This window comes from Bos javanicus, chromosome 4 (assembly GCF_032452875.1).
Source record: "Bos javanicus breed banteng chromosome 4, ARS-OSU_banteng_1.0, whole genome shotgun sequence".
NCBI classification, from domain to species: Eukaryota; Metazoa; Chordata; class Mammalia; order Artiodactyla; family Bovidae; genus Bos; species Bos javanicus.
The window spans coordinates 79,444,099-79,471,046 of NC_083871.1; the positions used below are offsets into that span (position 1 = coordinate 79,444,099).

Consider the following 26,948-nt stretch of genomic DNA (forward strand, 5'->3'; position numbering starts at 1 on the left):
CACACTTTGCAGATGAGGAAACGGTGCTGGGGAGGTCACTCGTGCGCCGAGGGTAGTGACGCCTGGGCCTTGAACCCTGGCAGCCAGACTCCAGGCCTGCGCTCTCACCCTCTGTGCGGCCCTGGGGGGTGGCTGATGAGCAGAGTTCATCAAAAACGCACTCTGAACCTACAGATGAAAGAGGAGGCCTGCAAACATGCGAAGGTTCCTTTGTGAACTGAACTGTGCTTTAGTTGTTCTCTGTGTCAGCAAAGAGCCACCATGAACTCCCAGGTCGTCTGCCCCGGCAAAGGGCTGATTTATGAGGATTTGCTCAGCTCTAACCAGCTGGTTAATGACAGGACGCTTTTAACGTTTCAAGGGGAGGAAGTGAGTAAATAGGCATTGAGAGTGAAGCTGGCCAAGTCCCTGGGGTTGGCTGGATGGTGAATTCAGTTGAAAGAAGTTTTGACACACAATGCTGACATCGCTAGACCCAGTTTTGAACCAGGGCTGTGCTGTGCTTAGTCTCGCTCAGTTTTGTCCAACTCTCTGCATCCCCATGGACTATAGCCCACCAGGCTCCTCTGTCCATGGGATTTTCCAGCAAGAATACTGGAGTGGGCTGCCATGCCCTCCTCCAGGGGATCTTCCCAACCCAGGGATCGACTCCAGGTCTCCCGCATTGCAGGCGGATTCTTTATCATCTGAGTCACCAGGAAAGCACAAGAATACTGGAATGGGTAGCCTATCCCTTCTCCAGGGCATCTTTCCAACTCAGGAATCAAACCAGGGTTTCTTGCATTCCGGGTATATTCTTTACCAACTGAGCTACTAGGGAAGCCCATTTTGAACTGGAGTACCGAGTAAATGAGAGCCAGAAAATCAGAATTTGAGGGTCAGTTCTCCATTTCTCACGGAGAAGAGTCATCCAAAGAAATATCCATGTGTATTATTGGGAGTGGGGGAGGTTATGTGATTTAGGTGGACTAAGTCAGATGGAAAAGGAAAACTAGTTGCCCAGATAGTAACAGGTGATGCACACCCTTAATTCATTTTAAATTTGATAAAATTACTATGTGAAGTTTTTGAACAATTAGAAGACTTATATTTTATATTATATCCTACTAATTCCTTGTGCATATTTACAAGCCTTTTATCCCATAGAATGTAAGAAACTATTCTACATTTGATTTTATTTTTTCAGTTCTATGCAATAAGGCAATACTTTACATTGCCTTTTTTGTCCCTAAGAAGAAATGCAAAATTAGAATGTTTTTGCAGAATTAACTTAGTGGGCCAAGATTTCTATAATCCTTCAGTATGTCTTAGAAATAGAAGCCATGAGGCAGTGGTCAAGTGTATGTCCAGTATGTGTGTGTGCTCAGTCACTCATTTGTGTCCGACTCTTTGCAATTCCCATGGACTGTAGCCCACCAGGCTCCTGTGTCCATGGGATTTGCCAGGCAAGAATACTGGAGTGGGTTGCCATTTCCTCCTCCAGGGCATCTTCCTGCAGGGATCGAACTGACGTTTTCTGCAGCTCCTGCATTGGCACGTGGATTCTTTTCCACTGAACCATCTGAGAAGCCCTATATCCAGGATATAATGACCCTGAATATAATGTTATAAGAACCAAAATGAAATGAACATGTTCTTCTTTAGTCCTTAGGCTCTCACAACCCTCACTTTTCTCCCTTGTCTCCCCTGGGTCACTTCCACACTGGAGGAAACACTGAGCCTTCCTAAGTGTCATTGGCTGTATTTTTATTGATGTTCCTAAAGAATTCCTGAAGGTTTTCCTGCTTTTGGGGAATCGGTGACTCAGAAAATCCTTTTTGATCATAAGAGAAGCCAGTCTTTTGGCAGGCCCTTTTGGGGATGCAAGCGAGGAAAGGGAAGGAGAACTGGAAAATACAGGGGGGGAAAAAGGTGGGAGACTATGAGAATGTTTATTTGCTTCTAAATCAGAATAAATGGGCAGCTTTCTGCAAAAGCAAACAGACTGCAAATTCATTACCCAGCTCCGTGCAGGATGCTCATTCATTCATTACTCTAGATTGATTGCAGAGACTTAAGTACGAGTGCAGTTTTAGACATCCCTTTTCAGAAATGAGAGCCAGACCTGAGCCTTAGAAGTAAGTAACTTTGGGACTTCCCTGGTGGTCCAGTGGGTGGAACTGTGCTCCCAGTGTGGGGGACTCAGGTTCCATCCCACAAGCTGCAACTAAGACCCGGCACAGTCAAAATAAATAAATATTAAAAATAAATAAAAAATATTTAAAAAAAAAAAGGAAGTAACTTCAAGTTGCTTAGGATGTGATGGAAGGAAAGAGAGAGAAAAGCTCTCAGTATATCTCAGACTTTTCAAATGATTTCTTTAAAACCGTTCTTGCCCGTATGTCTGTCCAGGGCAGCTCCAGAACCTAGCCTGGTGCTCACGAAGGGCTCCATTTTCTCCAGATGAGGCTGACATTTCATAAGCCTCTTTGGGACATCTACCAGCTGCAACATGCAAAATAAAAATATAAGACATTAACAGTAAATGATGGTTCGTGTTGGCTTTACTCCAGAGAAAATCTCAGGTCTGCCACTGGAGGGTCTTCCGTTCTTCCTGGGCAGCTTGTGGGAAGCCCAGGTCAGAGGATGGACTGGGAGAGCTGGGATATCTCAGTGCTGTTTGTCTCCACTGCACACACTGCTTAGACACAGAGCCTTTAAGGCTGTGACCAAGGAAGGGACATCAAGAATGGGTGCAACTCATACATTTACCTGGATGTGTGATGATTTTGAGACCATTTCCTCCCTTCATCCTATTAAATGTTTAATACTTTTTCATTTTACCATCTAATTCTGCTGGTTGGTAGAAATTCCAGCCTCCCAAACTCTCCAACTCTGGGGACACGCCATGGTGACTGCCATGATTCTTCTCCCTCTCCTCTCCCACAGGCTATGGGAAGGCAGGCCGGGGAGCTGACTGAAGTGAGATCTTTGAACTGAAGCAGTGTGTGTGAATCCTGCAGAAACACACTCCCCTCCACATTTGGAGCAGGTCACATGGTTTTATTCTTAGAGTCAGTGTGAGGGCACAGTCTGTTCAACTTTTATGGGTGGAAAATGCATCCTCCTCACCTACCCTCCCTGCCAGAAAAGCATCATTAAAATGTAAGAGAGAATTTTTGGTAGGAACGATGAAACCAGATCATGTCCCAGTCTTTGGTCCTTTCTTTATTCTCCCCTGTATCTTCACTGTCAACATGGATAATAAATGGCACATGTTTTCTGCATACCCTTAGAAGGAATGCCTTTGGAAGAAAGCTTTGGAAACTGTGTAAAACTTGTGTGTTTGTGATAAGTCCCGAATTCCAGGGCCCTTGATCCTCACTTCTCTGCTCTTTATCTCATTAAACTTTTTGTGTCCTAAGTGGGCAAAATCGCTCTGTTTTGTCTGACTCTTTGTGACCCCATGGACTGTGGCCCTCCAGGCTCTTTTGTCCATGGGATTCTCCAGGCAAGAAGACTGGAGTGGGTTGCCATGCCCTCCTCCAGTGTATCTTCCCAATCCAGGGATCGAACCTGCGTCTCTTAGTTCTCCTGCACTGGCATGCCGGTTCTTTACCGCTCGTGCCACCTGGGAAGTCCTTTGTGTCCTGTGGCACATAATTATAGCTTTCTAACAACAAGTCAGTACTTAATGCAGAAAATATTGAAAACATAGCTAAAGAAAACAAAATTCATCCTTACCATGACTTACGTGTGGGAAAAATGAACATTTTAGTGTATTTCTTCTAGTCTTTTTTTCTACACACATGTGTTTATCACAGGGCTTCAACATGGTGACGTAGGAGTTAGAAATTCTCCTATTTTATTCCTTAAATACTTGGACTCACTCTCCTTCTCAGTTCTCCTTATAGGAAAGGATTTTCAATGTCTTGAAGTTTCACTTAGGAGGGAGGTTCTGCCCCTTACTGAAGACAAAAATGCGCCCCTTAGTGACACCCATAGCACAATTATTTCTACCATAGAAAAGTCCGTGAAATCGCATCTCACCCAGACTTCTGAACCATCTTTGAAAATTTTGCAGTCAATGCAGTCTGACACTTAATAGGAGCAAAGGTGAAAAGCAGGGCAGAGCGAACTGTTAATACAATGCCCAGAGCTACTCAGGGTCAGGAGAGCTGGGAAATGGTGTGAGTTGGCAAGGGAAGACACTGTGGCTTTTATAGAACTGTGCCATTGCACATAGTATGATTAATAAATAGCTGTGTGCTGAGTCAACTGAGTCGTTGCTGCAGGGAAGAGAAACAAATGAATCCTCACAGGTTATATTTTGTCTGGGGAGTGAGGGTTAAACTGGGCATGAACTCACAGAATGTCTAATACCTCCTTCCCACCCCCAAGGGGGATTTAGGAAAGAAGAGAAATGCCCAAGCAAATACTTGATGGTGGCAATTGCAGGGAGAGTTCTGGCATTTCTTTTCTTTACTGTTAACTTGTATTTCAGAAAGACCAAGGGCTTTCTTAAAGGGCCAATAAGCCCTGTACATAAGAACTATATCTAAGAAATTGCACTGGGACTATAATATTTAAGCTTGAAACAGCTCTGCAAAGACACATTTATTTCTAAATTAAACATTCTTTTAAAACATTAAGAAAATTTTTTATTGGAAATAGTTGCTTTACAATGTTGTGTTACTTTCTGCTGTACAGCAAAGTGAATCAGCCATAGTATACATATATTCCATTTTTTGGATTTCCTTCCCATTTAGGTCACCACAGAGCCTTGAGGTGAGTCCCCTGAGCTATACAGTAGATGCTCATTAATTATCTATTTTATGCATAATATCAATAGTGTATATATGTCAATCCCAGTCTCCCAATTCATCTCTACACCTTCTGTGGAATGGATAAAGGAGATGTGGCACATACATACAGTGGAGTATTACTCAGCCATAAAGCTTTTTTTTTTTAAATTTTAGAAAAGAATTAGGAAATAGAGAATTTAAAAACTCTCATCATTGACTTTTTGACAATAACCACCGCTGCTAATACTCTTTTATACACTTCTGCCCTTTCTGCTCCCAGCTCTTTTTCTCTTTGCTTTGTGGATATTTTTAATCTCTTACTGTGGTCATTGTAAAGTGAACTTTACATTGTAAAGTATGCAGCTTTGAAAAGTGAAAGTGGCTTAGCCATGTCCGACTATTTGTGACCCCATGAACTGTAGCTCACCAGTCTCCACTGTCCATGGAATTCTTCAGGCAAGAATACTGGAGTGGGTAAACATTCCCTTCTCCATGGGATTTTCCTGACCCAAGGGTCGAACCCAGGTCTCCTGCATTATAGACAGATTCTTTACTCTCTGAGCCACCAGGGAAGCCCCTTGTCTTATAAATCATGTTTCAGTGAACATCTTTGTAGCTAACTAAGTCTTTGCCTGGAACCTAAATTACTCCTTTGGGTACGCATCCAGCAAGAGCAGGATTTGGTAAAGTGGTATATATATTTAAGATGTGTCACAGGGCACCACACTGATGTAGAGATGTGGGTATGCAACATGTACTACTTTTACACACCGATAATAATGTTTTACTCAGCCTTTACGAACACTTCCTGATTTGATGTCAAGGCAAAACTACAAAGCACTACTATATTTCAATTTTTACTTTTTTCATTATATAATGAAATAAAAAAATAGTTTTCATTTTCTAATTGCACACTTAAATCTCTTCTTCAGTGAATTGGCTCTGCATGTCAGTTCCACACTCACCTCCCCCAAATTTTGGGAGTTCTTTTTGTTATAGAGTAACATTAAAATTTTTTAAATTGAAATTTGGTTAATTTACCATAGTGTGTTTCAAGTATACAGCAAGGTGGTTCAATTATACACACACACACAGACACACACATATTTTTTCAGATTCTTTTCCATTATAGGTCATTCTAAGATACTGAGTATAATTCCCTATGCTGTATGGTAGGATCTTGTTTGCCTAGTTTATATATAGTAGTGTGTTTAAGTTAATTCCCTGACTCCTAATTTATTTCCCCCACTCTGCTATCCCCTTTTGTAGCTGTAAGTTTGATTTCTGTTTGTGAGTCTATTTCTGTTTTGTAAATAAGTTCGTTTGTATCATTTTTTTAGATTCCATATGTAGTATCATATGATATTTGTCTTCCTCTGAATAATTTAATATGATAATCTCTAGGTCCATCCACTTTGCAAATGACATTATTTCATTTTTATGGCTGAGTAGTATTCCATTTGTCTATGTATCTATATCATCTTCTTTACCTATTCCACTGTTGATGGACATTTAGGTTGCTTCCATGTCTTGGCTATTGTAAATGGTGCTACAGTGAACACTGGGGTGCCTGTATCTTTGAATTATGGTTTTCTCTGGATATATGCCCAGGAATGGGATTGCAGACTCATATGGTAACTCTTTTTTTAGTTTTTTAAAGAGCCTCCATACTGTTCTCGAGTAATGTTTTTTAATATCTGGCAGACATTTGAATACATTTGCATTAGGTTACATAAAATACACAGCTGCAAGTTTCATATTTAAGAAAGGTAAGAGCACTTGTGAATGGGCGTGCAAGAGACAAACCTGAAGAAGAGCACATTTAGGAACTGTCTGGAAGTTTTTAGAACTGATGCTTAAACACATTTTCCTAAAAGAAATATGCATGTAGAAAAGTGCTCATATCATAAATTATACAGTTCAGTGATTTTCACAAACCAAACGTATGTGTGAAACCGGCACCAAGCCCTTGAAACAGATGGTCACCAGCATCTTAGAGCCTGCATATCTGACTTATCAGCATGGACTAGTTGTAGCTGTTTTTGTACTTTACAGATTTATTACTTGGCTTCTCCTTTCTTGCTCTATATTGTATTTACAGGATTCATTCACATGTCGTGTAGTTCATTCACCTTGTTTTGTGGTGAATGTGCCACAGTTTATGAATCCTTCCTACCGCTGATGGGCACTGGCAGTTTTGAATGTTTGGTTACAAATGGTGCTTCTGTGTATTTTCTACTACCTGTGTTTCAGCACACTTGATGTCGGGAGTACAGCTGGCATTTTAACAAACTTTCATGTGTCTACATCCTTCTTTTGTCTTCTCCACCTACCTCTCTTAAGCCAAGTACAGAACAGCACGGACTTGAAATGAATGTTTTTCTGTTTTGTCTTTTCTTGTAGTCACCCTTTTAGTAAGGATGCGAGTGATGAAGTTCTGTTAACAAGATACTGATGTAAATTGTGGATAATGACTGTTGGCTTCAGCCTGGGCTCTCATCTCTCTGTGAAGCGTTACATTTTCCATCCTGTTATTTTCTTCTTCATCAGTTCTTGACTCATTCTAGTAAATGGAAGGTTCAAATTGTCTGAAGAGGAAAGAGTTTTTTAATGTATTGGTCTTACAAGCAACCTTTCTTGGTTTACTAGTTTAATGAAAACCACATCTTTGGGGCAAGGCCATGTGCATGCATGAGTTGAGGTTGAGGTGTCCCAAATCAAGATCACACTGCTGTGTGATCTTCTGGTAGAATTAAATAAAAGGCATTAAAAAAATTTATAGCCGCCTTTTACCAGCTCTATGTCTGATTTTTTTTTTTTTTCCTCTCTCTCTAGATTCTTTGGCTGACATGAGTTTTGAAGTTCTGCCATATTCACTTATCAGCCTGTGGCAAATGCAGTCCTACCAGAGTAAGATGAAAGGCTGAGAATTAAAAAAAAAAAAAAAAATCCATGTGCTACATAAAAATGGCCTATCCTTTTAAGGAATTGGCAGAGTTACTTTATTTCCACCACCCTTCACTTGCTGTCTCTCTCCCTCCTTTTATTTATCTGAATGTATGGAGAAAGGTTAAATTTTTTTTAAACCATTGTTCAATTTCTTTATTATTATTTTTGTTTACATCTTGGCCATGCCGCTTGGCATGCAGAATCTTAGTTCCCTGACCAGGGATCGAACCCGTGCCCCCAGCAGTGGAAGCGCAGCATCCTTACCACAGAACTGCCAAGGAATTCCTGAGAGAGGTTAAATTCTTAATTTGTTTTTGTTATTCTTCAACGCATCGATTTTATGTACAGTCATCAATACTTTCCAAAACCTGTCTAACCTGGTGACTCATTGTCTCAAGGTGGGCCAAATGTTTGTTGGTGTCTCCAGTTTTATTGGTAGCTCTATAAACTATGAATCACTTTGTATCTCTCTTATCTATGTGACTAAATGTTCATCTCCACAGAAACTCCCTTGAAATGAAGACTGAATGCGTCAAAAATCTCAACCAAGTCTATGATAGGATAGTTCATGCCTGGCTTTTCTTGCCCTTTGTCTGTTTGCTTATTTTCATTCTCCTTGCTTTAGTGTCCTCAATGTTTTATCTGCCACTCAAGGATACTATCCTTAAATTGATGAATAGCAAGATAATATTCTTAATTGATAATCTAGCAACAGTTAAAAAAAAAAAAGTGAAATTGAAAGTTAGTTGTGTCTGACCCTTTCCGACCCCATGAACTGTAACCCACCAGCCTCATCTGTCCATGGGATTTTTCAGGCAAGAATTCTGGGGTGGGTTGCTGTTCCCTTCTCCAGGGGATCTTCCCAACCCAGGGAATGAACACAGGTCTCCTGCATTGCAGGCAGATTCTTTACCATTTGAGCTACCAGGGAAGGCCAGCGACAGTAAACGAGGGCTTAAAAATCAGAGCCAATGCCTGGCCAAAGGCTGCCATAGGTGACTCCCCTCTGTTGTTCATGCCCGTTTGTCACCCCACCCTGATTTGGAGCTGTGTTTTCACTTTGGGCATCTTGTTTCTTGAGATCCTGTTGTCAGAGCCCACATGGACACCCCAATGTCCTTTCCCCTGGGGCTTGATTCTAATCAGAAAGATGCTGCTACTGCCAGCCCTGGAAACAACATCATTATAAGATGCTACCTGCAAGTCCCACCCCATTTATTCAATTATTTATTCCTCTCTAGAATGATGCTCTAGTGCTGCGGTATACTAGGCTGAAGAGATACAACAGTTAACAAGATTCAGCTGCTGCTCTCAAGGAACTTATAGTGCTAGAGACATGCAAGTAAATAGCTTATCATAGAAAAGGGTGAGAAATGCCCTATAGACATTGGGTGGAGAGTGGAACAGCCTCAGAGGATGGGCAAGGAGAGGCCTGGAGGTGGTTTCTTCTCACTCGGAGCCCAGGAAGTTTGGGGTTGGTTGTGTAGAAACTTGAATTTCCTGCAAGGTTTGTGAGCAGAGAAGCGACAGGTATTTCTAGAAGATTTTTAAGGATTGGAGTGAGGATTACCAGGACTTTTAACATTGCTTCAGTTTTCAGAAATCCCTGAAAAGTTTGCTTTTGCACTTTTGAAATTAAAATTGAATATGGTGACTTCCCTGGTGGCTTAGATGGTAAAGCATCTGCCTACAATGCGGGAGACCCGGGTTCGATCCCTGCGTCAGGAAGATCCTCTGAAGAAGGAAATAGCAACCCACTCCAGTACTCTTGCCTGGAAAATCCCATGGACAGAGGAGCCTGGTAGGCTACAGTCCACGGGGTTGCAAGGAGTTGGATACAACTGAGCGACTTCACTTTATTTTCATATGCAATTTTAGGATTCACAAAGTTTATTTCCTAGTTCTTTGTATTTTCTCCTATGGTTTGAAGTTTCTTTGTAAGACTGGGTTTTCCTTTTTTGATTGAGTTTTTCAGAATGTTAGGCTGCTCAGTAATTTTGCGGAATCTACTTGTTCTCTTTTCAAGTAGCCTTTTAGGTGTTTTTTCCTACAGTCAGCTGGGCAGAACGCAAAAGAAGTTCAAAACTTGGCATCACCAGTAACTAGATTTCAATGAGCCTAGGCCTAGGCCTGGCATAAGTAGGGAAGGAGACCATCCCCTCCGCCTCCTGCCCCCCTCTCCACTCCACCCCACCCCCATCATATACTAGCAGTGTGTTTTGATTTAATGACATGATACATTGTATAGCATTTTATTAGCATTGTATAGCATCATATAGGAAACATTTTATATCTTCATGACCTGGTCATTGAAATTAACCTATTTCATGACCTCTGCTTTCTCATTTTCCAGGGTTTATGTGGAACAATGATTCTGTATTTGTGTTTTAGGAATATGTATTTCTGAGGGGATATTTTTAAAAGTAATTAAATAAAAGTCCTCCTAGCCCCCATGAAATTCTTGATGCTTTTGCAAGTTATTTTAACTTACAAAACCTTCAAATAGAACACATAGCAAGATAGTTCAAACTGGATGAACAAGTATTTTATGAAAACTTTTGGTGGTTTCTGTGGTTTCTTATAGTAGGGTTGTGCTAAAACGAAAGATTTTCTACTGATTTACTATATCTTCAAGAAATTGCAGTCTGTGAATAAGTTTTAATTCCTTCATCATTTCATTATTGCTTTCTTGCACTAATAAAACTGCTTCTAGAATGTAGAGTTTCATTGCACAATCTAAACCATTTTTGGATTTCTTAAATGCATTGTAACACGGAAGTGTATAACCATATAAAAACACCACTTTTCAAAACTTTGTAGTGTTAGTGTATGTATAGGATTTTTTAGTGATTATTTTCTCTTTATCCTTTTCAATTAGAACTTACCTTTTTACATGTACTTTGATGTTTCACCTCACAATGAATTTCAGGTTCATCCAGGTAGGCCCATTAAATGAATTTACAAAGTTCTGGAACATTCACATTTTGGAGTCATTCAAATTTATTTATTTATTTGAAGTATAGTTGATTTTACAATATTGTGTTGGTTTCAAGCGCCAGTTCAGTTCAGTTCAGTTCAGTCGCTCAGTCGTGTCCGACTCCCTGTGACCCCATGAATCGCAGCACGCCAGGCCTCCCTGTCCATCACCAACTGGCGTTCACCCAGACTCACGTCCATCGAGTCACTGATGCCATCCAGCCATCTCATCCTCTGTCATCCCCTTCTCCTCCTTCCCCCAATCCCTCCCAGATTCAGGGTCTTTTCCAATGAGTCGACTCTTTGCATGAGGTGGCCAAAGTACTGGAGTTTCAGCTTCAGCATCATTCCTTCCAGAGTAATCACAGGGCTGATCTCCTCTAGAATGGACTGGTTGGATCTCCTGGCAGTCCAAGGGACTCTCAAGAGTCTTCTCCAACACCACAGTTCAAAAGCATCAATTCTTCAGCACTCAGCTTTCTTCACAGTCCAACTCTCACATCCATACATGACCACAGGAAAAACCATAGCCTTGACTAGATGAACCTTTGTTGGCAAAGTAATGTCTCTGCTTTTGAATATGCTATCTAGGTTGGTCATGACTTTCCTTCCAAGGAGTAAGCGTCTTTAAATTTCATGGCTGCAGTCACTATCTGCAGTGATTTTGGAGCCCAAAAATAAAGTCTGACACTGTTTCCACTGTTTCCCCATCTATTTCCCATGAAGTGATGGGACCAGATGCTATGATCTTCGTTTTCTGAATGTTGAGCTTTAAGCCAACTTTTTCACTCTCCACTTTCACTTTCATCAAGAGGCTTTTGAGTTCCTTTCACTTTCTGCCATAAGGGTGGTGTCATCTGCATATCTGAGGTTATTGATATTTCTCCCGGCAGTCTTGATTCCAGCTTGTGCTGCTTCCAGCCCAGCGTTTCTCATGATGTACTCTGCATATAAGTTAAATAAGTAGGGTGACAATATACAGCCCTGACATACTCCTTTTCCTATTTGGAACCAGTCTGTTGTTCCATGTCCAGTTCTAAATGTTGCTTCCTGACCTGAATACAGGTTTCTCAAGAGGCAGGTCAGGTGGTCTGATATTCCCATCTCTTGAAGAATTTTCCACAGTTTATTGTGGTCCACACAGTCAAAGGCTTTGGCATAGTCAATAAAGCAGAAATACATGTTTTTCCGGAACTCTCTTGCTTTTCCTATGATCCAGCGAATGTTGGCAATTTGATCTCTGATTCCTCTGCTTTTTCTAAAAGCAGCTTGAACATCTGGAAGTTCACAGTTCACATATTGCTGAAGCCTGGCTTGGAGAATTTTGAGCATTACTTTACCAGCGTGTGAGATGAGTGAAATTGTGCGGTAGTTTGAGCATTCTTTGACATTGCCTTTCTTTGGGATTGGAATGAAAACCGATCTTTTCCAGTCCTGTGGCCACTGCTGAGTTTTCCAAATTTGCTGGCATATTGAGTGCAGCACTTTCACAGCATCATCTTTCAGGATTTGAAATAGCTCAACTGGAATTCCATCATCTCCACTAGCTTTGTTTGTAGTGATGCTTTCTAAGGCCCGCTTTACTTCACATTCCAGGATCCCCGGCTCTAGGTGAATGATCACACCATCATCATTATCTTGGTCATGAAGATCTTTTTTGTACAGTTGTTCTGTGTATTCCTTATTATGTTTAATAAGTTTTAATTATTTTTTCAGATTCTTTTCCATTATAGATTATTGTAAGATATTGAATATAATTTCTTACGCTCCGTACTGGTCCTTCTTTTTTATCTGTTTTATTTATAGTACTATGTATCTGTTAATTCCAAGCTCCTAATGTATCCTCCTCTCCTTTCCCATTTGGTAACCATAAATTTATTTTCTGTGTTTGTGAATCTGTTTCTGTTTTGAAAATGGGTTCACATTCAAACTTAAAGAATAGAAAAAGACAGGTACACAAAGTTTGCTTGAAAGAGTGAGTGGAAGATAGTGTTGAAGCATCAGTGCAGAGAGGAAGCTATTAAATTGGCCAAAGGACAGTTCTTGGAAACCTTACAGACAATTCAGGAGTCAAATGCAAACCATAGAAGGTCAAGAAAAAGAGACACCGAGGAGACTTCCCTGGAAGTCCAGTGGTTAAGACTTCGCCTTCCAGTGCAGGGGATGTGGGTTCGATCCCTGGTCTGGGAGCTAAGATACATGCCTCATGGCCAAAAAACCAGAACACACACACAACAGAAGCAATACTGTAACAAATTAAAGATTTTAAAAATGGTCCACATCAAAAAAAAAAAAAAGAGAGGGAGAGGCACTGGAGTCAGGAGAGTTTAGAATTTGCTCAGTGGTATGACAGATACAGAAGAGAGATGGTGTATTGGATGGAGGTGGTATTGGGTCCAACAAAGACATTGTTAGAGAAAACTTGAAGCAGAAAGAGGCCGTTACCTGGCAAAGGCAAGCTGGTGATGAGGATGCACACTCCTTGCTGGCACTGGGAGGGGTGTGACAGTGAAGGCTGAGCTGGTGGAGCACTCTAGTGTGGGGAGACAAGGAGCACAATGAGAGGACAGGCAAGTGCACAGAGATACATACCTGTTTGGTTTTATTCAGAGTAATTTATGAAGCCCTTGGCGAGGAAGACTATGGCCCCCTCTTATAGAAAGAGGTCAGTATTGCATAGAATCAGTGTTTGGATGGCAGATCTGAAATTTGTGAATACTGGTGTTATTGGATAGATTGGTGATGTAGCTTTGAAGATTAGTTTGAAAATGTTAAAAAAAAAAGTGCTTCCTTCTTCCTTTTATGGACCATGCCTCCCTAGATGTCCAGAGCCAATAATGCATAGGAAGGAAGACAAATAAAAATGACCTTCCTTGCTCTGTGAGGCTGGCTGCTTGAGAGCCCAGGAGAGGCCGCTTCTCCCTGGCTTGAAGTTGCAGTGGTTGCTAACATTCTGTTGAATGAACTGTGAGATGCGTTCACTTTATAGGGACGGGATATTACATTTGCTAGCTGGATCATACTAGAATTTTTTTCCTTTCCTTACAAATGATAGAATAGACTAAAGAGACCCAATAGAATTAATAAAATTGTCAAGCACAATAAAAATGCCTGGATTATGTGTCTTGGTTGCTGTTTCCTCCAACTCTTCTTGAGGGCTTTAGTAGAGCTGGACCCAGCCATGAAAGGAGGATGGAAGAATTTTTATCTGAATGACTTGGCAGGAAACGTCAGGTTTTTCTGCCAAGAAATCGGAATTTCCACTTGTGTCAGCAAGATGTGAATTAAAAAAGAAAGAAAAGTGCAAAAAGAAATAAACAAAAACCACACAGGTGCCTTTAAACCCAAGGTGCAAGGTTTTGGAGTCTCAGAGTCATGATTAATACTGTGCTGTTAAGTTGAATGTATCCCTGAGGGGTTTGGGGGAGCTTGACCAGCATCTTTGAAAGTTTGAAGTGCAGAGGAGACTGAGCTAAGACTTTCTCAAACCAGATCTTGTCCAAACCTTCTTCAAGAACGTCTGCCTGATGGATGTGTCCACATCTAACAGCTAAAGAAACTCCCTTTCCTATTCAGTAGCCTCCCCCGACACTGACTTAACTGTTCATTGGTCCACTTCACCAGCCCTGACCCACGGATGGAGACTTCGATGTGGGTGCATCCATATACATCCGGTGTGGGTGATGGCTGATCTTGACCAGTTTGCATTCTTTGTGTTGACTCGGTCAGCCCTAAACCTCCTGGATGCAGTTCTTCACACAGGTTGCAAAAACACTTTCTCGGAACCCTGGCTAAACTTGCCAAGCTATTTATTTTTATTTATTTATTTGGTTATGCCAGGTCTTAGTTGCAGCATGCAGGATCTTTAGTTGTAGTATGTGAACTCTTAGATATGGGATCTAGTTCCCTGACCAGGGATCGAACCTAGACTTCTTGCACTGGGGGAGCATGTTGTCTTAGCCACTGGGCCACCAGAGAAGTCCCCGCTTTTGCCTTTTGGTCAGGAGATTCCTAATGTGGTGAGAACAGGAAATCTCAAGACTGAATGCTTGTACCTCTACCCTTGTTAACAAAAATATTGATACATGCCAGTCTGGGTTGTCCTGCCTTCAAAAACAGATCATTGTGGATTATATCTGGTTCAGCAGAAGGTACCTTCTCTTGTATTTAAAAAAGGCACATTGAGTAGCTTGATGTGGGAAATGGCCTCTGTCATCTTCAACTGCTGGGAGAGTGTGACATGTTTGACCAATATGTACTTATTTGTTTTGTGATTGTTTTGAAAAGAACAGAACTCAAACAACGGCAGACACACCTCAAGCTGGATAAGGAGACTGATCTTTAGTCACACCCATCTCAGATTGTATATTTAAAATTCATTATTTAACACTGAGAGAGGAAACATTCAGGAAATGTTTTCTCTCTTTAAGCTTATGAGAAAGGCCAAAATCTACCTTTCCTCACCGTATAAATGGTCAGGTTTAGAATTATAGGGAACTAATTTGATTGCCAACTCACTGACTTGTGACTTTGGGGAACTTCATTTTTCTAAGCAAGTTTCCTTCATCTGTAAATGAAGGATGATATTAGTGCCCACCTTAAGATTCGGAAAACTCAGTACGAATGTGTTGAATGGTGCTGCTTTATTGTTGGTATGTATGTCTCAGGTGTGCTTCATCAGTTCACTGATGGGTGTCCCCAAGCTGGCTAAATCAGGGGATGGCACACTTTTTCTGGAAAGGACTAGCTAGTAAATATTTTAGAATTTGCAAGGGCGCTTTGGTCTCTGTCATACCCAACTCTGCTCTTATAAGGAGAAAGCAGCCATAGACAATATGAAAATGAATAACCCTGGCTGGGTTCCCATAAGACTTTATTCATGGACACAGAAATTTGAACTTTACATACTTTTCATGTGTCATGAAACATTCCTCTTCTTTTGATTTTTTTCAGCCTTTGAAAGCTGTATAATCCAGTCTTAGTACACTGGCCATACAGAAAGAAAACAGGAAGTGGGTTTAAGATGCCAATAGTCATCCTAGGAGAATTTGCCTGATCATTTTTAGTAAACATTGCTCATGGAGAAACAGCACATGGATTTCTTGGGAAGATTCAAGAATCTCAAGTCATTGTAGCAAACCAAGTAGAGAAGAGATTGATATTTTCTACGCAAATTTCAAGTAGGCATACTTTGTAAATGTTGTTTATGGGCCTGATCCAAGAGACATTTAAAAAGTAGGTGAAAGAGATGGCCAGTTAAACTATAGTTCATTAACTTGGATCCTCTTTCTGGTTGTGAAGCAGCAATTATTTGCTCCCAAGACATCTAGCCTGGCTCTTGGTGAATGTGCATAGGGGTTTGTTCCCTTACAGTTTTTTCTGTATAATCCCATCTTTTCGCCTAGGAATCTATGAGAAGTTGGGTGGAGTAGATTGGTGATGGCTTATTTTATATAAGGGGAAGCAGCAGCCCAGAGAAATTCTGTGACTTTGCCTGAAGTTCAACTGATGCAGCAATAGAATCAGCCTTGGAAACTCAGCCACTACCTCCCAACCCACTTACATCCCACCGTCCTGCTTTGCACAATTATTAAACAGATAATGAGGAAATTAGTGCTGGTACCTGGCATTCATAAATGCCATAATTTATAAAGATCCTTATCATATTTTGTTTAACCCTCAGGAAATAACTGGCAAGTAAGCAGAGCAAGTTTTATTGTCTGCCTGTTAAGTGAGGCAACTGACAATCTGGTATATTTTATAAGTTACTCAGGGTCACACACCAATAAAGCACTGGAGGCAAGTCTGGTCCTTAGGTTTTCTAACTTCTTTTATTATACCAAGCTGCCTTATTATATATACGATATGGCAGTTGATGTCATTAATATCCAAACATTAAAAAATAAATTGAAAAAGAAATAACACCCTGCCCTGGTTCCAGCCCCTGGCAGTGATTTTTAAGTAGAGGTTTGCATTATGAGAATTTTTTTTGCTTTCAGAATGCTGCGTGTGCCTCCTGTAAAAGGTTGAATTAAATGCTTTTATTTTTGGTAAGTGGCCCATGTAAGTTTATTATTTATTTATTTTGGTACTTTTTGCTCCAGCTCCTTTGCCTAAACGAAGCACTGCTGCATTTTTATTGCATACCTCATCATTAAAAGAAATTGAAAAGACGCTTGTTAGTTTTAATATTGCATGGATGAAAATCTATCTGGCACTTTTAGGAACAGTTACGGTTCCTAATAGTGCATTTTAAGAAGGAGTCTGGTTTTGTTCTCGATTAAGAAAAGAGAGAAGACTTTCTGAAATTTGCTATAATTTGATTATCATCTTTCTTGGGGAGAAGGTCTCTTGCTCAGTGTGACCCTGGTTTTACTGACTCATTCGGCATTCTTTTCCAGCCTGTGGGAGGGGAAGTATGCTCTGGGGCTGCATGAAAGACCTTTGGTTTGTTGGTAAATAACCCAAGCAAAGCTGCTTCCAAAGGCAAGTTTTCCTCTCTTCTCTATTAACCATATGCTTCTTTAACTCTGGACATATGCCCCTTTCCATAAACTACATGCAGCCTTAACTGTTGGAGCTATTGTTAACTTGAACACAAACCAAAGACTCAGATGCCTTCTGGCATGTAAGTCTGTAATACAGTCCCCCCAAAGATGGTGGTAAATATTCCTTTGCATAAATAGCTTTTCAGAATCAGGAGACACTGGATAACGGGTCACTTGATTACAGACTAAAGTAGCCTTTCCTGATAACTTTTATAGGAAGGGGTAGAATAATTTTAACACCGATCATCTTCATCTGTACCTCTAAAGCAATGCCAAGCAGATCAGTGTTCAGCTCTCAGGGCCTTTGTAGTAGACACTTTGCAGGGGTTAATCATCATTTATAATATTGATAGATAAGAAAGTCCTGCTGACGTGGCCACTTACCTGAAGGATGGCTTGAAGTGGGTTGTTTAGACTTATTAAGCCTCAGGGTATTTACCTGAATAACTGGGGTGCCAGAACTGCACACCTGGCAGACTGTGAGCAGCCAGTGGGATTAATGCCTTTGCACTTGGCGTATGACCTGGCTTTCCGTACGAGCTCAGTGAGTGTGAGAGTAGCCGTGCAGTAGCGATCATTTCTAATGCACTTTCCTTTTTAAAATTCTTTTATTTTTTCTAATGCACTTTTCTTTTGTACCTTTCAGGGGATGACCTGGCGAAAGCTGGTTTGGCAGGAAGGGACATTAGGGCATGTTAGGGATGTACTTGTTGGAAGGTACTTGTGTATAGTACAAAATAATTAAAAATAGTCCTATAACTTGAAGGAAGTGAATTTACATAAAGCCCAGTATCATTGTAAGCTGTCACTAATATGTGTAAAAATAGCCTAGCAAGCACTTACAGCTTTAAGAGGTGGGATAAATAGTTTAAAATAAGACTACAGGACTATAGGAGATAAAATAAGACTATAGGAGAGAAACTCATGGAATAATTTTTCAATGTATGTATACTTAATTTGGACTTCTCTAGAGAATTGTTGTAAAGGTCATACTTAGGATAGAATTAAAACCAAGAGTAAAAGAAAGCAGCTATTTCTGCACTCTAAAATTCTTGAGAAATACAGAACCATAAAGGAAAAACATTGCATAGAAATATTTCATGCTCTCTTGGTGCGTTTTTTAAAACTTAAAAAAATGTATAGAAATAATTATATATTTGTTTTCCACCTTCCCCTCCTCCAAAAACTTGACTCCTTAAAGAACTTGAAAGCACAGTAGTCTGGTGGGTGAGTGGACTCTGAATGTCCATTGCTGGCTCTGCCTCTTTCTAGCTGTGTTTTCTTGGATAAATAAACCTCACTTTTTGTATCTGTATAATGAGAAGTACAGAAGTATTTGCCTCATAGGATTGGCATGTAACACCTTAGAAAAGTACTTAGTGCTCAGTAAAATTCTTTCCTATATTCATTAAAATCCTTGATTCACTGTATTTAATAACAATATTCCATCCTAAGATAATGGACTTTAATTTTGTTACCTAGTTTTCCATATTATAAATAACACTGTGATGAATATCCTTGAAAACAAACTGTCTTCTTTTCTAATTTTTTTTTCCCTTAAGATACAGCCTGGAAGTGGATTATGGAAATATTTTAATAGTGTGAGAAAGTGACTTGCCCTCCATGTCCCCCTCTAACTCTCAGTATTACTGCTTTTGCAGTTTTACTGTAATATCCCTCATTGTTTTGGGTATAAGATTTATTGGCAAAGGTGGGTAAGTTCCTTGAGGGTAATAGCTAGTCTGAAGTGTGTAGCCAAACCTAGTCTGCTGCCTGTTTTTGTGCAGCACATGAACAAAGGATAGCTCTTTACATTTTTAAATGTGATGTGAAAATTACATAAATTCAGATTTCTGTATTTATAAATGAAGCATGGGGACACCGCCATGCCCGCTTGCCTGTGGCGGCTTTCATGCTGCAGCAGGGTTTGGTGGTTGGGAAGTTCCCAGACACATGCTTTAGGGCACTGCTGCTGCTGCTAAGGAGCTTCAGTCATGTCCAACTCTTCTGCGGCCGCACGGACTGTAGCCCACCAGGCTCCTCTGTCCATGGGATTCTTCAGGCAAGTATACTGGATTGGGTTGCCATGCCCTCCTCCAGGGAATCTTCCCGACCCAGGGATCGAACCCGTGTCTCTTACATCCCCTTCTTTGGCAGGTAGGTTCTTTAGTGCTAGTCCACTTGGGAGGTCTTAGGGCATTGATCACAATTCAAAATTATTTTATATTTCTTGTCACTGAATAAGGAAGTCCAAGAGCCAGATCTTTAAGTAGGAGCTTTAAAGACTGACTGCCTGGGTTCCAGGCTCTGCCCACCAAGCAGCTGGGTGTCCTGGGTAAATAGCCCACCTTCTCTCTGCCATAGTTTCCTCATCTGGCAAATGAGCAGAAAAACAGTGTCTAATCAGGGTACAGTGAAGAGTAAAGCAAGACAGGCGAAGTCCTCTCGATCTCATAGTAAGCAGATGTTAGCTATATTTCACTGGTATGTGGTTAATGAATTTGAATTGGTCAGGTGAATGAGACCAAAAAAAAAAAAAATTACTTGTATTTTGGAAAGGTAGATGAATTTCGTGTTTTATTTGTTTCCTTAATCACTTACTGGGACTTCTTGAGTATAAAAATACATTCCCCTGGCGTTGTGTCTGGAAAGTTAGAAAAAGGACAGAAAAAAGGTCTGGTTGTGTCCTGGTTCCCAGTCTCCTGTAGAGGCTGGGTGATTGGTGTCTGCCCTGTCCAGTTGGTCGGAGGAGAGGAGAGCAGCAGGGTACCAAAGCCTCCTGTCTTGTCTGTGACCATCAACGTGGACTTTGGGGGAGTTTAGGTTTTGTGACCATTCCTGCTTTTACTCATAGTTTCTGAACCACTCCTGGAAAGTGTTTCCCAAAATTTCAGACTTTTGTGGCTAAGTAACTAGAAGTAGACTTAGCTCTATTAAAAGTGTGAAGAGTCAAAATGTGCTGTTTTCATTTGGGTTTCTCAAATGCAGGTTTCATAGCTGAGGTCAAAGTGGGCAGTGGCTAGAGGGAGCTTCTGTGGTAGAAATCTGATCCAGGCAGCACCTGGCCTTGCCCAGAGGCTGAGTCAGCAGAGGTGAGCACCCTTGCGCCATCCCTAATCTGGTCCCAGTGGGGGTCAGGCCTCCAGCTCCTTTCTGTACAGTAATGATATTCTCTTGATATTTAAGTGTACTCTCCAGGAGGATCTGATTCCTGCCATAGAGTAAGCATGGTCTTTAAAATGTTATTAAAAATACAGTACCACCATATGCTCAGGCTTTCTTATTTCCCAGTTTTCTAAAAAACCAAAACCAGGCAACATCAACACACCAGATGAAGCCAGTTAAATTTGTGTTCACCCCCCAAATTTAAAACATGGTGGAAAGTTTAGGAAGTGGAACTCTGATGTTAGGGAGGGGATTGGGTGGGTGAGAACCTGGGAGCCACCATTCAGAAGTACGGCCAGTGGAGGCTGTCACACACACAGATTTCTTTCTCTGCTTGCCTTTAAAGGAAGAGCGAGAATTCCCTGGAAGTCCAGTGGATAGGACGCTGTGCATCCACTGCAGGAGATGTGGGTTTGATCCCTGGTCGGGGAACAAAAATCCCCCAAGTATGGCAGGACTGGGGGCAGGGCAGAGCTCCAGGGCAATAGGCTTGGTCCCACTGGAGGATGCAACCACAGCAGCTGTCAGCTCACTTGAGCCTTGTGAGCAGACATTCCACGATGTCTCTTATGATTGTGGGTTGTGGATGTCACTATGGGTGGTTAACTGCTTAGGTTGTAGGTGCAAAGCAAGGAAGAGAGACTCTTCATTCTTTGCTTTTAAAAGACTCAAACCGAGTTCTCAAAGAACTCTCTAATACCTAAATGTTCCTGAGACTGTTACTCGCAGATAGGCATAAATGCGCTATTAAGTGGAAGGAAAAAAAATGGGGCCCTCCTGAGAATTTATTGTACTGCCTTTGATGTCACTAATTAACTCACTCTGTGTAAGCAGTGACTAGTAACTAATAGCAGGCTAATAGAAGAAGCTTCATGACATTTTAGAATTCTTAAAGCTAGGAAAGGTCTTCTTGAGCTCATGGAAAATTAGGAAGATCTCCGTTTTACAGGACGGCCTGCCGGGCCCTCAGGGGCCTGTTTTGTTGTTTGTTGTTGTTGTTTTTTTCGTCTTCCCAGGTACAGGTGGGGTTTGGCTACTGCTTTGTCTAAAACTTTGAAAACTGGTTAGTAAGGTTGGGTTTGTGCTGGGCCAAGTCATAGTGTTAACACCCAGAAACATCCTTCCCGAGGTGGGCAGGGGTGTGGACCTCTGATTGGTGTGGGTTCAGAGAGAGGCGAGGCAAGAGGATGTAAACCCTATAGGGCATGCCTGGTGAGGCCTCAGACATGAAGCTTGTGTGATTGACCCCTGATTTTCCAGATGACGAGGAGCCCTTATTTTTGAAAAGGCAAGAGGCTGCTTGCTCCAGACCTTGGGAGCTCCCTGCTCCCGGGAACTCCCGGCAGTGTCAGGTTTGCCCTTCAGTTTATCTAAATTCTTGTCTTACTCTCTCTCCACTCTTTCTATCCCAGGAGCCCCTTTTAAAGCTGTGTGAAGCTCTGGAAGCTGAGTAGTAGGGAGTGAGGCCAGAAATTGCCTTGGGTTTAGTCCTGTTCTTGGGAGCAAATAGTTTCTGGTGAAGGGCTGGTGGGATACTGGTGGGTCAGTCCAGACTATGTTTTGTTCTTTGGCAAAAAGAACTCTAGAAATGTTAAAAAAAAAAAAAAAAAAAATTGTGGTACTCCTACTGCTGGGATGGGGGCCGTTTTCTACTTCTCTGCTTTCCCCTTTCTATCTCCTCGTTGATGGAAGGAGTCAGAGAGAGCTACCCGTTAATGCTTGAGCCCATGATCTTTGAGAAAGGATTGCCACTTGAATTTCTCCAAAGCTTCAAATCCCCCGGCTGCCCTCTCGAGTAGCAGGCCCTGCAGTCGGTTTAAAGGTTGCAGACAAAGCAGGGAGCGCTCTCGGATCCATCTGGGCCACTCCCTCTGTCATCAGTCATTGTCAATGGGAGATGTATGTGTAGCCGCACAAGGGCGATGTCTGACCCCAAGGGCATTGGAAATGTTCTTAGAGAAGGCTTTGTTTGCTCCTCCCTTTGGAAGCCAGACTCTAAGATTCCAGGGAGCAGCTTCTGGCTTAGGCATCTCTGCAGTCAGGATGGAAAGGGTCAAGATTCTGCTTCTAAAAACTACAGACACTACCTCCTCCCCCCCGCCCCCCACTTTCTGGCATAATTCTACAAACCTTGTGAATGTACTTAGCCTCTTCTCTTTCGTTTCTGATCTCTCTTTGGGCAAAGTCTTAGAGAAAATTCTGAAACAAGGAGGCGAGGCATTGGGTTCCATTGGTTTTTTTATTCAAAGAACATCAGAAAGTAAATAACCACAGAAATAAAAGCTGACAAGATGCAACCAATGCATAATAAGAAAACATGAAATAATGCTCTTTCCAAACACAGCCAAGCAATTTCCTGGGGGAAAAGCAGAAAATGATGTTCTGTTTCTTCCTTAGACGAGAGGAAGGTGGGGCTCCAGGCTTGTGGGAGCACACTAAAACCTGCAGTAACACAGATGCCATTGGTCGAGCCTCAGCGTGCGACAGTATGTGTGTGCGTGAGTGAGTGTGTGTGTGTGTGCTCGCGCACACACAGCCTGTGTAAGGCATGCGCCTGTCCTCATACCTGTGGGGATAAGATGCTCCAGGGTACTAAGACCCTGAAGTTGGATGTCCTACCATGGATTTGTCCCTGGGGCCTTCTGGGTTTTTCCCAGAAGTGGTTGTTTGTTGACAAAAACTTATTTGGAGAGTATCAAGGATTTGAAAATGTCAGATCATCGAAATGTAATTACTCTCCTCCCTTCCTTTAACTGATGGTTGTGGGGGTGGAGGCTGAGATTGCACACAAGCCACAGGTATCATTCACCAAACCTGCCTGGGAGCAGACCTCTTCTCATGTTAACAGGACTTGGTGGCCTATCGAAGGCATGATTAGGATTCCTCTTACATCACGTATAAGGGACATATTTGCATAGTTTTGATCAGGAAACTGGCCCTAATGCCTTGTCTGGCTGTAACATCGGGTTCTGGTGAGGAGCAAGTGAGAAGATACAAATAATAAAGCGGTCTGTGGCAGAAACGGATTATTTCTTTTCTTAAGAAAGGGGATTGACGTTTGCCAGTGAGGGGTCAGGAATAGCCCTCTGCGTGTTGATTGAGGCTCACACCTGTGTTTTGATCCATTTGTAGATGACTTGATGATATCATTCAGTTTGGAAATGATGAGGTTTCACAAACTCAGACCTTATTAAACACGGAAATATTATTTTCTTGTTTGAATCCTATTCTGTTCGAAATCTGAGTATCCACTCCTTTTTTTTTTTTCCTCCTTAACATTTTGTGGCCTCCACCCCTCCCCCCAGCCGCCCTGCCTTTTGGGCTCACCGAAATTTGAGTGCCACTTTTCTGGGAAAGCCTGATATTCTGACTTCAGTTTTGTAATTTAATGATGGAGAGTTTCCTTAGTAAACCAAATTTAGAGTCCTAGAATGCTTATCTTATATCCAGACCTTGAACATAAAAGGCATTTTATACCCGCAATTGTTCATTTAATGAGCAATTGCAGAGTGCAGGCCGGTTAAGGGATTGAGCTATATGCACTATTATTGCAAGAAGTATTCCGAAATACCAGAAATAGGACGTAAGCTCTGATCAGGGAGACTGCGAGCACAATTACCTTCTTTTCAAATCCTTCTGTGACACTGCGGGAGGAAAAAGGACTTTGAAACTTGAAAGGAAAGAGCTTGCTTTCAACCTCAAAAGCTAGGAGGAAAGGGCTCTGAAATTTGCTCTGAATTCCCAATTCACCATTAGCCTGTTTCTTCCTTTAGCCTCAAGGCATTCTCCGCTTTTTGAAAAGATGTTAAGAAATTCAGTCACAATAGAGAGCCTAGTTCTGAACGTGTTTCACTCGGTCCATTGAGGTCTGGGCTCCAGCCTTTGTGTGGAGTGAATTGAGCTGAGCGGCTAGCTGGTTGCAGAGAGGTGAATGAACAGTCGCTGTGCAGTGGCAAATTCTGGCAAAGAAAGAAGCGCCCCCTCTTCCTTTATTTTCCAATATGCATTCCTGTACAACCCTGCTAGTGGCCATATGTGGCGTCGAGCCTGTTCTTAAGTCAATACGGGGTCCTTGGTTTATTGCAACTCTTGTTAAGTTTGTCTTGTAATTGAAGCTGCTGTTGACCTTGCTTGGGGACCGTTTGTAAAACCGTTTATTTAGCATAAACTGAAATAATAAACCCTCCTTCTCTGGGGCTGATTGTGATAGGGTGACATTAGTTTGATTTAATGATTAGCCAGCCTGACCCTTCTGCTGGAGAGAGTGCCTTGAATAGAGAGAGTTCACTCGGAAGCACTCAGAAAGAATACTAATGAGCTTGTTAAATTTAGCATGGCTCCAACCACTTTTAATTCCTCTAATGGGAGCAAGCACTGCCTGGGAGAGGGAGAGGGCCAGGGTGCAGGGAGGCAGGGAGACACCGAGAATGTTCCTAGCAGGTCTGCACTGCTAGAGAAAGCCCAGCAGAAAGAGAAGTTTGCAGAAAGTAGCTAGCCAGAGCCTGGGACTGAGTTGTAAGTATCCGTCTGTTCACTTTCGCTCTGTGTCTTCTGTGTCTTGGGGGGAAGAGAGGTGTGATTCTTTTAAAACGGGATGGCAGGGGACGGCTTGAAATCCACGTTCATTTCAAAGAGGTGAGCACTTGTATCACAAGATCCTCACCCACTGATTTGGTCAGGGGGACAGGAAGTGTTCCTGGTTGGTGATGGGGTGCAGGGTTTTACCTTTCGATGGAAACAGTCATCTGAAACTTTTCTGTCCAGTCCAATGCAAAAGAGCACTTGTGTCCTGGGTCTCCAGGAGAAGAAATCAATCAAGAATTTGGGAACAAATGCACAGGTGTGTGTGTGTGTGTGTGTGTGTGTGTGTTGAGTCCTGCTTCTCACCACATGATGACTTCCTGGAAACCTTCCCTGTAAATGATCTAAGCAATGCTGGTGATGAATCCGCTCTTGAGTTGTGAGAGTTTATGGCACCAAGCACGTCTGATGCAGTATGGGTTGCCTTTGGATGAGTTTGGAAAAACCTGAGACAGCTTCTGAAATGCAACGTGGGGGCAGCCCTCCCTGCAGTGGGTGGGAATTCCCTGATTTCCACTGGAGCACAGATCTGCAGAAGGCAGGGGATCCAAAGTGGGATCCTGATGACAGTTTTGAAAACAGTTTTTCTCTTGAATTTTTTTAGAGACTTGCATGTCTCAGTCTGACCCTCCGAGCCTGCAGCTGCTGAACCGAGAGAGGCACGAACAGTCGCCCTGTGTTTGGCTGTTCAACTCCACTGGCAGATGCTTCTGGAGGACTGGGCTGTTTGCTTACATTTTTGCAGCTGACTTCTGCTTGTTGCCATGGTGGACAGTATGTTTCTGTCAATAATTTGGCCTGGCGTAGCCTGTCTGCGCTGACTCTCCAACTTTATTGAACAACTCAGCTCGACTGAGCAAGATTAGACAGCTCTCGTCTTCTTGGCTTGCTAGAGTGGTTGCTAAATTTATAAGAGCAGGCAGGAATATGGCTTGGAAAGTTTCCCTTTCACTGTAGAGAGTACGCTTTCAAGCCTCATAGCTGTTTGTATTCTGGGGGTGTGTACTGTCAAGGTTTCATCCTGTATGCCCCTCAGAATCAACTCAGTATAGGAGATAAACTTCAGGAAATAATCACCTGCTGGAATTTTCTGGAGAGGTAGAGTAGGTGAAAATGTGGGAGTCCTGACTCATATAAGAGTAAGTCTGATGAAAGTTTCCACGTGAAAAAAATCCTGGCCTGCGTTTTACTAAGAGAATTAGTTCATTTTTTTTCAGTATTAAGTGTTAGAACTTTGCTGATTTCTTGTTCTAATTTGATATTCACACATATTGTGTTAACTGTTATGAAGAAATTAATTTTTAGCTAAAAAGACCCGCCCGTTTCCACTTACCCGCCTCCCCCTAACTTCGTCTTTCTCCCACGAGGTGGGGGAGAAGGTGGGAGGGCTGTGATTAGTCCATGCCCATTATTCAGTTATTCGTGAGGTTGGATTCAAATGCTTGTCTGTAAAGACATCGTGTCTAAGAAACTCACTCTATTGTAGGGATGCAGTTTTAAGAGAAGAAAAGTTAATTTCTTCTAGGAAGATTAAGTCAAGGGAATCCTGTTTTAAACCTGGAACAGATTAGTAGGGCTTGGTTATTCATCTTTCCCAGAGAATGCTAATTGCATGTCACAGTCCCTCTTGGTATGAGCTGTCTGGCTTTCCAAATGCAGGTCCATTCTACAGAATTTACACCTTAGTGCAAAGTTGAAATTGGAAGTTGTGCAGGCACACCTTAGTGGAAAATATGACTTTGGCCATGGTGGGAATTTTTATAAACCGACTATGAGTTTTGAGTGTTTTTAACATCCTTCCATCTTTACATCACTGAAAACCTTCATTCTGCAGCTTGCAACTTTACTGCTAATGAAGTCTGAGTGTGGATTAGGGCCTAAAAGTATTAGAAAGAGAAATTAAAATGTCGGATTTTTTGTTGTTGTTGTTTTTGTAGTTTGTTTT

General features: G+C 41.8%; 1 protein-coding gene across 5 annotated transcripts in view; it reads left to right on the forward strand.

Annotated features, from left to right (window-relative positions):
* GLI3 (GLI family zinc finger 3) overlaps positions 1–26,948 on the forward strand; it is a 318,365-nt gene that overhangs the window by 73,324 nt on the left and 218,093 nt on the right. For 3 of the 5 annotated variants that reach the window (XM_061414503.1, XM_061414504.1, XM_061414502.1), the window contains exon 3: positions 7,620–7,694. The exons of 1 other annotated variant lie outside the window; for it this stretch is intronic. In XM_061414503.1, the coding sequence (XP_061270487.1) occupies positions 7,620–7,694 (75 nt within the window). Of the gene's footprint in view, positions 1–7,619; positions 7,695–24,699; positions 24,938–26,948 lie in introns of those variants that run through there. One more of the 5 variants, XM_061414506.1, reaches the window with a different exon arrangement.